The 14,838-nt window shown below is 45.1% G+C and overlaps 1 protein-coding gene across 1 annotated transcript in view; it reads right to left on the minus strand.

Annotated features, from left to right (window-relative positions):
* The window catches only part of ERGIC1 (endoplasmic reticulum-golgi intermediate compartment 1), a 55,306-nt gene that overhangs the window by 27,114 nt on the left and 13,354 nt on the right, over positions 1-14,838 (minus strand). Inside the window, exons 2-3 of the mRNA XM_030229130.2 lie at positions 7,987-8,048; positions 1,613-1,685 (exon numbers count right to left, since the gene is read on the minus strand). Coding sequence (XP_030084990.2) covers positions 1,613-1,685; positions 7,987-8,048 — 135 coding nt within the window. The remainder of the gene's footprint in view (positions 1-1,612; positions 1,686-7,986; positions 8,049-14,838) is intronic.

The following is a 14,838-nucleotide window of genomic DNA, read 5'->3' on the forward strand; positions in this document are numbered from 1 at the left end:
CTCTTTTGTGTGAGCTTTTGTGTTGGGCAGTCCATGACGAATCAGGTTCCTGCAGTCATTTGTCCCAGACTCTTGTATGACATCCCCTCTCCAATTTTACTGCTTTATTGCCTGCAAACACCTCCAGCCCACACAGCTCCTGCTGGGAAAGGCACTTCACCATCTCTCTGAGGTTTTAATGAGGAACTTGTCAGCTCAGCATGCTTACAGCACTTCCCAATATTTCTGTGGAAAATGCATCATCTTCTTAAGGAAAAAGCAAGGAGATTCCTCAGAGTTATGCAAGTGTGCTGCTCGAAAAAGAATTTCTAGTCAGGAAACTGCCACTACATAAAGATGTGCACTCCAATAACTGGGTCAAAACTAGGTAAATATTACTAATTCCTCCTGTAAAGCATAACTGGAAGAAAAAAGAAAACCAGGCAAGAGAATGAGATCTATGAGGAGAGCAAGAAAAAGCAGTGCTTGACTTGGAGCAGTCTGTCTAGCTTTTCTGTATTTTAGAAACCCAAGGAAACTCAGCTCTGTGAAGTGGCTGATAAGGTGACCCCGGATTTCACAAGCAAACACACGGAACTGAAGTCAAAGAAACTGTGAGCAAGCAAGAAATCTGAGATACCATCTCTGAAGTAAACGTGCAACAGGCACAAAAAATGATCTCGAGCTTGATTACACTCCTGCCTTCAGTTAAACATTAGTCAACCTTAACATTATTCCTGAAATTATACTCTTGATCCAAGACAGAGCTGCACAAAAACAATGCAAGAGCCTCTTGGTTATCAAAATGGTCAATCTAAGTGAGGTTTCAGAGCCTTTTAGCTCAGCACTGACATCTGTGGCTATCAGGACCATCATGTGAGGCTGACAGAAGTTCCACCCTTCCCAACTACCCAGGAACTGTGCCTCACACTCTGAGCTCACTGCCACATCAGCAGGGTGATGGAGAAGGTTTCCTAGAACCCAAAACAAAGGTAGATGTGTTAAGAGTTACTAAAAGTTTACTTTGAGGCAGGAAGAACATGAGAACGGGGGGGTAGAAATAAAATTCTGATTAACTCGGTGTTAATAACTACTTCATACTTGTTCAATGAATAACTTTTAAAAGTAGAAGTTATTTCCATTTTCTCACAGCTGACACCACCACCTGGGGCAACTTGTCCTCAACAAAACCTGTGAATAAGGTTTCCTAGTAAGGCTCAACAAAAGAAGAAAAAATTCACACATTAATAAAACTACCTGCATGAATCAGAGATTCAGCTCTGACATCATAAAAAAAAGCAATTATTGATATTAAATTAATAATTCTTATTTTATGCAATCCATTTCTCCATGCTGCTCATTATGCAATCCAGCATGCAGCTAATAAAGGATCAAGCAAGTCTGGAACAGCTTCCTCTATCAAAAATAGTTCAGAACCAAGTTTGCCTATTAATTTTAGCAAATTAAAAAGCTGAATAGATGTCTGAGAATTTGGACTCAACCTAAAGGAATCCCAAACCCATTAGGCAACTAAATGACCCAGTGAAATGACAGGAATATTTCTCCCAGATAACAGTAAAGCTATAAAGATTCACATGCACACAAACAGGAGAAAACATGACTTTTTACTTACATTTCAGTGGCTATGAATCCGGTGAGCTCAGACAGGAAGAGAAACAATATGAAGAGACAGCAGCAGACAGAGACTGGAACAGAGGCAAGGAGAGGAAAAGGTTAATTTTTTATGTCTAACAAAGACAGAAACTGTTTTCACACAGCCATCACTGGATATGGATATGCCACCCATACACAATTGAGAATTAATAATCTTTAGAGTGCATGACCCAGAGGAGCTAACCAGAGCAGTGACTTCAGTGCCATGCCAATATCCAAACATCCTGAGGAACCATTAAAAATTCAATTATTTTATGAATGCATAAATATCAAACTTGTGTCTTTCCCACTGAGCAAACACTAGAAGATTCTATACACAAGAAAAAAAAAAAAAGCCCTCAAATTCACATAAAATCCTGACCACTGCATCCCCACCCTTGGGACTTACCAAAGGCAGGTCTTAATTCTGCTCACAGGCAAGATTAGCTAGAAAAGCCTCATCTTAATTTCTTTGCCTCTTGCAGTGAAAATATGAGCATCCCTTGGCTTAATAACTAATGACCCAGAACAGGGATATCTTCCACTTTTGGGCCACTTTTTCTGTCATGATTTCTATCTCCCCAAAGCTCCTGCATTCTCCTTTTTCAGCACACAATGCTGGTGTGCCAGCACTCCCTCTTCTTGACATCTCTTCCTTGGACCTTGGCTCCCTGTTTTATCACTATTAAAACCTCCAGAAGGTTTAAAAGAACCAGCACCTCCTTGCTTTGAAAGGACTCAGTCCCCTCACAGGGTGTTTTGGGGATGAGGAGACATTCTGGCTCTCTGTCAGGGTCCAAAGCTCTGTGTAAGGCACCTCAGAGCTGGACAGCAGAGACCTGGCAGTGCTGGAGTTGTGCAGCCAGTGCCTGACTTCTCTCATTTCTCCATTTGCTGACAAATTGACTCTGCAGAGAGGGAAGATCCCCACTGAAGGAATTGTGAGGTACCCAGACAACAATTCTGAGGAATTCCAACCTGGAATTGCATGGAGGGAACCCAAAGTAGCTGGAATTTTACTCTTTGCTCTTCACCAGGAAATTATTCCAACCCCTGAGCAGGGACACTGAAGCAGCAGTGACAGTCACCCACACAGGAGGGGCTGGAAGGAAGCACAGCTGTAAATCTTATGGATCAGGGATGACTGGAGCAGGCAAGGATGTGCCAGCTCAAGGGGACAGGGCTGCAATGTGTCCCTGTGTTAAATATAATACCCAAATTCACCATGAATCACTCACAGAAAGGCAAAGCAGGAACTGACAGGCTCTTCCAGGGCTGTGACAGCCAGAGCACAATCCCAGCACAACCCCTCCATCCCAGCACGGCCCTCTGTGAAATGACCACTTCACCAGAGCCACTAATTAGGGTTGAGAAATACATTAAAAAAAAAAAAAAAAAAAAGCCACGTTCCTCAACTTTATTCCACATGACCTGCACAGCCTGACTGCCCATTCCTTTGGGAAGCTCAAGCAACAACAGGCTGGGAACAATTTTATCACTCCCTTGGTAAAGAATGTGAGAGGCAAGGGAAGGAAAGAGGTGCTGAGGGCAAGTACTGAGACAGAGCCTTGAGTGACCTAAAGCCTTGTGCCTCATTTTTCCAGCTCTGAGGAAAGAGAAATGCGTTGCTTCCCCTTCCTCATCAGGGTAATTTCTGTGGATTCATTTACTGACCCACTCTAAAGTTCAAGGGATTAACAGAGATGCCAAAAAAATCCACTAGCTAGGATGAGGAAAGAGGGGAAAAAAACCCCTGAAGACCAGCAGGAAAACAGGAAGCAAGAAGAGATATTAATCCTGAAGAGAAACCTCAGATGGGCACACAGTTGCTCCCAAGTCTTGGCTGCCAGGACACAGAAGGTCACCAGGGCTGTGACCCAGCTGAGCCCTGGCACAGGGCACCAGGAGAAAAGTCTGCTTAAAGCACAGCAGCAAATTCTTGTGAGAACATCCACACCTACATAAGAGCCCAAAAAAAGAAACCAAGGCAGCACATGAGTAGATCCAGTGTTTGTAGTGCTGATCACTGACAGAGAGACACAAGATCTCTGATCTCTGGCAGTTACAGGGAGAGTGTTTGACGTAGACAACCCTTTTTTCTTTAATTGCTTCCCATATTCCTTGCTGCTTGTTATAATCCCATAAAGGCTTTCCACAGCATCAGCCAGACCTCTCTGCTCTCAAACACTTCTAGGAAAGCCTGCTACTACTAACTCTCTTAACTAAATTCTCTCCCACAGCTTCCTCTCTCTTCCAATTTTTAAACTTCCTTCTCTGTCACTTATATAATCAAAATACCTTCTTTTCCAGTACTTGCTCCCTCAAGTCCATTTTCAGTTCAGCTCTTGCAGTGAAGGTTCGTGACAATACTTACCAAACACAGCACAGTAAAATTCCACTAACCTATATCTAAAAAACCCTGCAAGAATGCCCTCAAGTGCCTGGCAGGGACTGACTTTCAAAGCTCCTCAATGCTTTTCCCAGTCTTCAAACCACAGAGTGAGTTTTGAAGCTGTAAAAGAATACTGAGGGTGGACATGAGAGGGGGATATAAAATCATGGGCAGCCTGAAGGAGGTGAGTGGGGAACAACCACTCACTGTGTCTTCCAGTATGGGAACTACATGGAAAGGGGAGGTTAAAAACAAGGGAAGGTTTTCCTTTACACAACTAAATTCTGAGGATTCTTGACTACAGATGCTGAGGTTGCTTAAGAAATAAAACCTGTTAGATTACAAAAAGGAATCACACATGCCCTGAAGAAGAAATCCATTGAGGGATACTAAACACAGAGGAACCAACTCCAGCTTAGGAAGCTCAGGAGCCAACTGACCAAAGCCTGGTGAAATGTTTAACCTGCCCCTTCTGCTCCTTCTCAGCATCTGCTGCAGCACACTCTGGGGAAGAGGACACTGCACTGCTAAACTCTTCCTACACACACATCTCCAGGGCAGGGGGAGTTTTTGGCATGTGCCACTCATGTGCCAGCATTATCAGTTACTCTCTCCAGAGGCAGCATTTCCTCAGCTGCAGAACAGGAGCTCCTCTCTCAGCGTGGAGCTGCAGGCACAGACGACGTTCCCAGCACAGGAATTTATGCACAGGGTGCTTCAGCTGCTTCTTTTACAGTGAAGGCTTTTACCTGCTTCCATGCAAATGTGCAGTCCTACCACCCACATTTGACAAGTGTATTATATTTGGAAAAGTAGATTAAAGGCTGGGATCAGACAGAATCAAACAATTCATGCATAAAGCTTCGTTAACTGCAAGAGCACGGCGACATTCCCACAGAGCTCCAACAACATCTGAGACAGGTTTTTTAAAGCTCTAATATGATAACATGATCAATATATCAAAGGTTGCTGGTGTAGACACACTGCTAATCTGCAATCCCAAAAGGATGGGAAACTCTGCCAAGGTTTTTATTCCTGCACTAACCTTTTTGTACTTATCCCTTCTACTACAAACCCTGTCTGCGTACATTCCTGGCTCTGCCTCCTCACCCCAGGAGAAATGAGAAAAAGGCAAAGTGTTGAACACATCACACAGACTGAGAACATGGAGCCATGTCTATATTAAGGCATAAAATTAATAGTATTTATCATTCAGTGGAGCAAACTGTTATGAAGCACAAGGAACGGGTCCTGTTACAGGCGCCATGTGAATCATAACTTGGATATTTCCTGATGTGTATTTAAAACTCCAGCCCCCAAACAGCTCAGGGTATTTCTGGATAACGTTTCCATGTGTGCATACAACATGTGCATGCAAACTATGCATCCACACCGATGGCTGGGGAGCAGGAAGGTGCCAGCAGCTGCCTGGGCTGCAGGCTCCTCTCCAGAGCCCCAGTGCTCCTGTCCAGCCAGATGCCAACTGTCAGCCAGCCAGGAGTGCTGCTGCTGCCTCTGTACCCAAACATGGCCAGACTGTCACCATGTCTGTCACAGTGGCACCACAGACATGCTACACACAGTGGGAAGACCTGGAAAAACTGGTGGAAGAGGGACAAGAGCATGACAGGGATGCTGCCTGAAAAGGGACTTTTATTGAGGAAAAGGAATGAGTGACTTCTACACACTTCCCAGAGAAGTCCATAGCAGTGGCTGTGCTGTTCTGGACAAACCTCACTCCAAGTAAATTCTTGGTTCCTTCACTCCTAAAAAACTTGTTTGTAGCTGAGTGGCTGCCACATAGATCTGAAGTATCTTGTATGCAGCGTTCACAGCAAATCCGGGAATTAAAAATCCATACCTAAGAAAGCCTCAATAACTCCAGTTGGCTTCTGAGCTTGCTCATGTTTGAGACCACCTGCTCTTCTCCCTCAAAATCCCCCAACACTTACTCTCCCTTAGCTGCTTCTTCCCTAAAAGCCTTCAGCCCTGGTGAGGAGCAGAGCTGTTCTTTTCCATCTCCTTTCTTCTGTAATCTGATCTGTGCCTTCTTCCCTAATAAACCTCAACCTTTGTTTTTGAAAACAGACCTTTATACAATCCAAAAGTCACTGCTGAAACCCTGCAGTAAGTCCATTCCTATTCCAGAAAGTCTTCAGCACCAGAATTGATACTGAACTAAGGTTTCAGCAGAAATCATATGGAAAAGGCCCAAATTAATAGTTGGATATCATGAACTATTTTATATCTGCTCTGTAAAACTTGGAGGACTTAAAGAAAGCCAAAATAAAGTTGCAGCCATAGTAATTCCACACGATTACTAAAGCCTAAAAGCTTTTTTGAGAGGCAGAACCTTCCCCTGCTCTCAAGCTCCCAGCGTTAACACAAGCTGACTTCCCTAGAGCAATTTTTCACCAGGTCATGCAACCTTCCCAGGCTTCCAACTGGCCTGGCAATGGGCTGGTCTCATCCATGGCCTCCTACAACACCTAAGATTAGTGGCTTTCAAATTACAAGCCACAGGCTTGGTCAGACAGAAAAAAGCCCATTAGACAAGCTGCTCACAAGATCCTCACAGGCAAAGGCACCAGTTTGTTGGCTGCCTGTGTGGTTCAGAAGCTTCTATCAGGCTGCCTAAAAACATTGTGAGAAAAAGAAGGAGAACCAGTTAGAGAAGAAAATCAAAGCCTGAGAAGCTGTAAATAACAATAGAGAGAAATAAGTCAGCTAATAATTGTAAGTAAGAGTCACAACCTTGAAGCCTTCCCACAACAGACTTATCACTTGAGCTGTTTACTGCAGATCTGAAAGCCTAAACTCTGGTGGCCTTTGATGGTTTTTTTTCCTTCTAAAATACTCTTTTGCAGGTGATTCATAACAAGACAAATTCTCAAAGGGAGCCCAGTGGCAGTGTGGGAACTCTTAGTTTCCAAAACAGAAGAGAAGGCAGGATCACTCACAAGTTCAAAGTGTTCTTTAAAAACACCAAATCTCATCCACCCCTGAATTCCCAAACAGTTTGAGTCAAGCTCTTTGTTCCCAACTTCAGCAAAGCCACATGGGAGTTGGGATACAAGTAATTCAGTGGCCAGGAGAACTCAGGGGACGAGGACTCTGAGAGTAAATATTTAGGGAGAAGTGTTATCTTCACAGAAGCACAGGAGAGTTGAAGCTGGCAGGGACCTCTCTGGAGCCCATCCCATCCAACTCCCCTGCTCAGGGCCAGCTCTGGTTGTTTGGAGCATCCCCAAGGACAGAGGCTCCACACCACCCTGGGCAACCTGTTCTTCAACCATGCTCACAGCCAGGAGTTTCTCCAGCTCACAGAGGGCTTTCCTTTGTGTCCTGATTCACTGGCACTGACTCAGTCCTGCATGCTGTCACCAAGGGATGTGACATCACTCACGTCAGCAATGACACACAGGACTACTGACCCATCTACCAGCATGGCTGAGTGGGGCACAGCTCCCTGATCAAAGGAAGTCCCTGCTCAAAGGGACAGGAAAGCTGCATGAGCAGGGTAATGACAGGCCTGGCAGGATCAGCCTGATCAATGTTTACCAAGCCCTCTGCCCAGCCAGCTCGCTGCACATAATTGTGTGAAATGGCATTACTCAGCCTCCAGCCTCCCTCAGGAGCAGGAAGGAAGGAAAAGGGGCCCAAGGCAAGAGATGAGTATCAGCCAGAGTCTGTGGATTGATACATGGGAGTGAGAGTGGATCCCTATCAGTGGCTGGAGCTGGAGGCTCTTTAGGGCCCCTTCCAACCCAAACCATGCTTCAATTCTGAATTCACACAAACCATTCCAGTGTTTGATGGGCAGAACAAGCTGCCTCAGCAACAAAGGACACCCTTTCCAATGCTTAACATCCCTTTAAAAGAATTCCCTGCAGACAGACAGGCCAAACAATCTTTAATTTTAGACCAGGGCTATGCAAGGACATCAAAAAGAAGTTACTTACTAATGGCCCCTGTGTAGGTTGGCTGTGTAAGGTCTTTTGGCACCTTCCTGTAGATGTCAAACCTGAAAGAGGAAAAGCACCAGCCATAAAACAGGTGGAACATTTCAATACATTTCATGCCCCCACAGGGATGAACGATGCTGAAGTTTTTTCCATCCAGCTTTCCAACAACAATTTTTCAGTAGGCAGGAGGATATGGGAAGGAAAAACAAAACAAAAAAAACCTCCTTTTCTTTTGTACAATTATGTAACTGTGCTCTGTCTTGGCTCCCATTTCCAAAGCACTTCCCTCCCCCTCCCTGCTGTGGATCTGAGCAATCTGAACTGTGAGAGCAGCCAGGCAAGAAGTCATGCTGGACAAGTTCATAGACCACTGTAAAAAGAAAAGGATGATCTACAGATTCCTGAATAAAAAACCCAGTAAAACACAACCTGTATTGCCCCTTGTCATTTCTATGCTGCAAAGCCAAAAACAGACAACCCCTAAGTCAGAAACCCAGGTGTTGAGACCAGAAAACATCCCTTGGACATTGGATACAACAACAGAAATTAACCCAACAGGTTTGTTGCTCCACCAGCAAAGTCCAGTTTAATATTAGCCCGTTGTTTTGATTCAGTCATAGTTTTTAATATCCACAGGACTCAGCTTGGCTATTTTAAACTGCCCATGGTTAAACTCTCCCTGCCCTCATGTGTTAGCTGTATTATTTCCTACCACCTTGTGCTCCTGCACGCCCAACCGCAATGCAGCTCTGACATCAGCTTTTCCATCACTCAATAAAAATTAATTAATGCATTAAAAACACCCACCCACCCACCCAAAAGAAGGAAGTGACCGCTTCTCCCTAAAAATAGACTTTTTTGGATATGCCACAAGTGGGTGAGAGCTGATGCTTTTTCCAGCCCTGGAGAGGGTTTCCAAATTCCCAGTCTGCACTGCACCAAGATGAAACTCCCCTGTGTTTATACAGTAGCTCCTACTACATCAAATATTTCACTGGGAGTTTAAAAACTAGATAACTGTTCTTTTCTTTAGTCTTCAACTGCTGGGATAACTCTGAGGAACTGCAGGAACAAAACAGCATTTGCCTTGCAGGAGATCAGAAGGATCCTGGGCTTCACTCAGGAGCTGAAGCTGGAGGAAGGAAGGGAAGAGAGGGAATGGAGAGCAGGTAGGAAGATATTTCAAGTGCCCAGCTGGAGTCCTGAATAAGCTGTGCCATCACTTAACACCCCAACAACCCTCTGTGAGACACCTGACAGCACAGGAGCTGTGTTTTCATCACCCTTCTCACTGCTCTCTCCTAAACAGACCAGCAATATTCCCCAAGCAAACAATCCATGTTTGGTTTTCCAGCTGCCCTGAGAACATCTGGAAAGTGCTGTTTGCATTCTTTCCACATCCACCAAGCATCAGGATGGTGAAAGAACCCAAAGTAGCTGATGACATCATGGTCTCACAGGCAGAGGAAGCTGTTGCTCTCCCAGCCCATTAAATGCTGAAAGCTGGCGTCGTCTGGCCAAAGTCACAATAATAGATCAACAAGGCTAAAAAAGCTGAGAGAGAAACAGAGGGAGACAGAGCACGTGAACACCAGGAGCTGCTGAGTGTGAGCCAACACTCAGAAATAGGAAACAGCTCCAGGCTGGATTCAGTAAAAACAGCAGCGTGTGGATACTATAAAAGGAAGTTTGTTCTCACCATCAGAAATATTTACTAGTATTGACATGATGGCCCATCACAGCTTTACAAGAAAAAAAGAATCCAGCTTTTTAAACAGCTGACTGGAAAGCTGATGTCATATGAGGCAGAGTTCTCTCCTCTGAGATTGTCATTTCATCACATAAGTAACACCCAAGACCACAAATTAACTTTTCCATGGCCTAAGTAAGCTTGGATTAGGCAGAGACCCTACAAGAAGTGCTTGATTAAGGTTTTATGGGTGAAAGCAGAAGCTGGAAGGATGACATCCAGAACCTGACCCAAGCAGAAGGGAAGGGAAGGAGGGAAGGTGTATTAAAACAACAATCAAAAAAGACAAGTTTGGGATAAGAGGCAAACACTGCCAGTTAGATTTTGCTCACTGATGTGTGACACCAGTAAATCCAAATGATCACCAGCCCAAAAGAAAAAGGACTGGCTGTGTGCAAGTCCCCTGGCAGAACAATCAATTGCTGAAAAAGACACATTCTGAGCTTGGAGGGTTCATAGTCTGTCACAGGAACAACAGTCCCCAGGGTTCCAGGCAACTTCTCATCTGATACTGGGCCAAATTTATTCAATTTCCTCAGTCTGATCCCTGTTAGTGAAAACAGCACTGCACTCAGAGAAGGGCAAGGGGAAAGCCCAAATGGCATCAAAGTTTGAGGAGAATGATGGAGATGGCATGGCCAGGACACCTTCTTCACTCTATTTCAACTCCCAGTTAGAAAATATGAAATGTAAAGGATTCAATGACAGCTTGAGAAGTATGTTTGTGAGACACCACAGAGATCAAATGCTAGCAATGAGGACAGAAGCCCAAAGAAGGCTTTATTAATTACATATATTATAAAAATAAGTAAATCAAGCAAATGTCTCAAACAAATCTTTGAAGTTGACAGGAGTTATTGTAATAGGAGACCCAAAACCCCAAGAAATGAGAGATTTGTGGCAGCTCCTATCAGAGCTAAGGGTTAAAAATCTGCCTCCGCTAGAAAAACCTTTCTCCTTTTGCCACTGGCTCCTTGCCTACCTCCCAGAACTGAAAGCAATCCCAGGAGAGCACTTACACTGTCCTGGGAGGAGAGAAGAATGAGGATTAGGCACCAGAGATGATTTGTAATGCACAGGGAGGAGCTGTGTGCATGGCAGAGGGGAACAGGTTTTACCTGCCCTCAGGTCAGACGTTCCTGCAAGCACCTGCAGTAAAAATTCCAACAAGCCTCCAGGTTCCTGAGGCATTGGTCACTTGGAGGAGTATTTGTAGCCTGGGAACAGAGAGGAACTTTGTGCTCTCTGTTGCAAGAGCTGCCTCCCTGCTGCAGCCAAAGCAGGGGAAGGTGTGAGCAATGCTGCAGGGAGCCTGGATGTGCAGAGGGGCTGCACCTGCCAGCTCCCAGGGCACACACACCCTGTGCCACCCTCAGCACCCACTGGCAGAGCCTGGGAGTCATCTTTCGTGACCAGGAAGAACCAGGGTGTAGATTTACAACTGCTCTGTGAACTCCCTTAACCTGCAGCTCGTGCTGCTTTAGGAAGGGAGACATCACTTCACACTCCCACAGCAGGCACATGTGCATTTTCCACTGCACCTTGTTTATATTTAGCTTTTGGCAAGTTTCTTCCTCCCCTCAGAAAGGCGAGACTTGTAAGGCGAGGTTGTATCTTTGAGTTGATCAATTAACATCGTTTCAGAGTGCAAACAACAAACTTGCTGCTAGGAAAGTTCTTCCTCCAGGTCATCCCTGTTCTCATAAAGGGAAGGCTGGGCCTTGCAATTCCAGAATTTGAGGCAAAAGATAGAATTGGGCTGTCATCAGTACAACAAAGGAATTTCCTGACACATCTAGAGTGTCTTTTCTTTCAATGGAGAGCAGGGTTGCAAACAAAGAAATAAAAAAAAACCTGTTTAGCAATGTCAGAGGTTTGCAGGAACCAACATCCATAAGAGAATGCTACAATGGTTTTTTATCAATCCAAGAGTTGAAAGGACACCGCAAAAAAACTTTCTCACCTTCCTGGTGGGAATGTCAACAAACTGGTAAAGCAGCATCACAGAGATGAGCAGGGTCATTCCTAACCAGGTTCAAACAGAGAATTCACAAATCTTTGTGGGATTTGCAGGTCTGGGGCAGAACTCCAGCTCTCTGATGGACAGGAGTGCCACAGTCCTCTTGGACAGAGTGAGGGGAGGTCTAAGTGGTGACCTCAAAGGAGCCAAACAAAAGGGTGGCACATTTCAAGTGCCAGCAGGATTTCAAAAGCTGTACCTACACTAATTTGGGTTTTTTTCTTCAGACAGAAGTGTATCACAAACCCACACAATGGTTTGGGCTGGAAGGGAGCTTACAGAGCATCTCATTCCAAACCCTGCCACGGCCAGGGACACCTCCCACTATCCCAGCTGGAAACCTGGCCTTGGGCACTTCCAGGGATCCAGGGGCAGCCAAAAAGATTTCCAAGAGCAGGTAAAAGAACTGTGCTGGACCTTAAAGGAGCTTATCATAGACTCATGGAATGGTTTGGCTTGGAAGGGAGCTTGAAGCTCATCCAGTGCCACCCCTTGCCACAGGCAGGGACACCTGCCACTAGCCCAGGTGGCTCCAAGCTCTGTCCAGCCTGGCCTTGGACACTTCCAGGGATCTAGAGGCAGCCCCAGCTTCTCTGGGCACCCTGTACCAGGGCTTCCCCACCCTCACAGTAATTTGTTTTCCTAATATCCAACCTAACCCTACTCTCTGTCAATTTGAAGCCATTCCCCCTGTCCTGTTACTCCAGGCTCTTGTAAAGTCTCTCTTCATCTTTCCTGCAGCTCCTTCAGGCACTGGGAGGCCACAATTGTGTCACCCCAAAGCCTCCCCCCTCCAGGTGAACAATCCCAGCCTTTCCTCCCATCCTGGTGCCTCCTCTGGGCTCTCTCCAGCAGCTCCAGGTCCTTGCTGGGCTGGGGCAGCTCTGCAGGTGGGGTCTCACCTGAGCTGTCAGTGCTGGGTGAGTGGCAGGGAGGGCACAGGACCCAAACACTGCAGTTTTTTTCTGGAGTTGATGCTTCAGCTGCTTCCTCAGAGCAGAGGATGAGCTCACTCCCTCAGCAGGAGCTGCCTGCCAGGGCTTTATGTACACTTGAACAGTTTCAAGTTTGGACCTGAAATATTTCAGGAAATGAAGTAATAAATACATTATTTCACTGAAGATTTCCACACCTCCAAACAGAAGAATGCTCTCTGACATCTCTGGAATCTGAGAAGAACTTTTTTAACAACTCTGTAAGACGCTGTTAAGTTTTTCATGAACAAGAAGCAAACAATGTGAGGCAATAAAAAAACCCCAACAACTTTTAAGTAGAACTAACTAGACAATGGTTAAATTCAAATGTCCTGTAGCAAAGGGAAACTGATACCCAAAGGAGCTCACATCACAGAAGGAAAAACACAAATTCCTCCTTCAGTTTCCAGCATTTGCCCATCGTCCCTGGCACAAAGACAGGAGGGATGCACTGGCCATGGCACCCAGGCTGAATTTCTCCCAAAATCACTGATGTGGAGTCCCTGTAAAGAGCCAGCAGAAGCTCTGGAGTGAGCAGAGTGGAATGGTCTCATGTACCATTCTGCAAGGTCTGGTTTTACTGGTTTACCCGAGGAGCCAGGGAAAGGCTGTTCTGGAGCTCTTGGACTGTATTTTGGATTCCAGATAATCAAGCAGAACTGTAACACATTCTCAGGTGGCACTTGGTCACAGAACAGATTTGGGCACTGTACATCCGCAGCAAAAAGATTAATTTTTGTCCCTTTCCAGAAATTAATGCTCAAAGGCAGGGGAAAAATGGTTCCATTCTTCAGGCAGATTATGTTTTTCCCCAGGAGAACCAAATATTTAAGCATCAGTCTTCTTTTTGAAGCATACTGGCTCTATTGTAGGTACTTCAGCATGTCCTGAAAGTCAGAGGCTGTGAGCATTCACTACAACAAATTACATTTTTGATGTCAAAGATGATTAAGAAAAAATAAAAACCCAACCAGTACCATGGCTGACATTCCACTTTTAGCAGGTCAGTGGTGGTGTAAATACACCATTGTCATCTTGGCTCAGCAGAAAGGGTCCATGGCTGTGATTCACCCACAAGAATGTGGGTGTTGAAACAACACTTGGTTCTCCACCTCCCATGCTCACCAGCTTGGAGAAGTGACATCTATTTTTCAGCAGATACCACATTTGGAGCTGAGGTCACTAATTCCTGGTGACATTACTCACTCTCAGTAACGAGTCCAGTGTGAAGTGAACAACTACCTTCATTTCATTACACATCAGTAGCTCTGAGATCTCTTTGAATAAATGAGGCAGCCTGGTGCTGCTGAACCAATTTGTTTCATTAACACAAAACTTGAAATGACTTGCAGGGACAACACATTTTCCAGCAGAAACAGAATTCACTCAGAAGTTAATCCATCACCTGGCAATTCTACAGCAGAAGTGACTGAACTACACAAAGGGGAATTATCAAATAATTCAAAAAGTCAACTTTGAGGGTGTGGAGTCTCTCTCACTGGGGATAATATTCCAGAACTGCCTGGATGTAAAAGGTTGGACCAGTGACCCACTGTGGTCCCTTCCAACCTGACCCATCCTGGTGATTCTGAAACAAGGGGTTTAGGGTCAGTAGAAATGCCATCCCTGATTGTTTCCTTCTTGGTAAGATACATGACTTCCCTGAGAAAGACATGGGCTGCAGGCTGAAAAAGAGAAAGGCAAGACAACTGTAACACACAGACATGGGATGGAAATAAAGAATAACACACCTTTCCAGGCTGAGATGGCTTCCTGATCAACAAAAACCCTCACTCAAGGGCTCCAGTTAAAAAGAGCACAAGGAAATAACAATCCCTCTCTTCAGTCCTTCAGTGGGAGGCTGATTTGGGCAGTACCACTCAGATTTCTGTGGAGATCCCTCTTCTCACACAGAACTAATGTATCTGCAGTACAATTAATTCACTCCCAAGGCAGGAGCCAGGAATGAGTCTGTCTTTTCACAGCCCCTTTGAAAACATGACTGTCACACCAAAACCACTCTCCTTTTATTGCTCTAAACCTTGCAGAGCAGCTAACACTGAATTTTTAGGCAATTTTCTCTGCTCTCTAAAGTGAAAGAAGGC

The sequence above is a fragment of the Serinus canaria genome, chromosome 13, assembly GCF_022539315.1.
Source record: "Serinus canaria isolate serCan28SL12 chromosome 13, serCan2020, whole genome shotgun sequence".
In the NCBI taxonomy this organism is placed as follows: Eukaryota; Metazoa; Chordata; class Aves; order Passeriformes; family Fringillidae; genus Serinus; species Serinus canaria.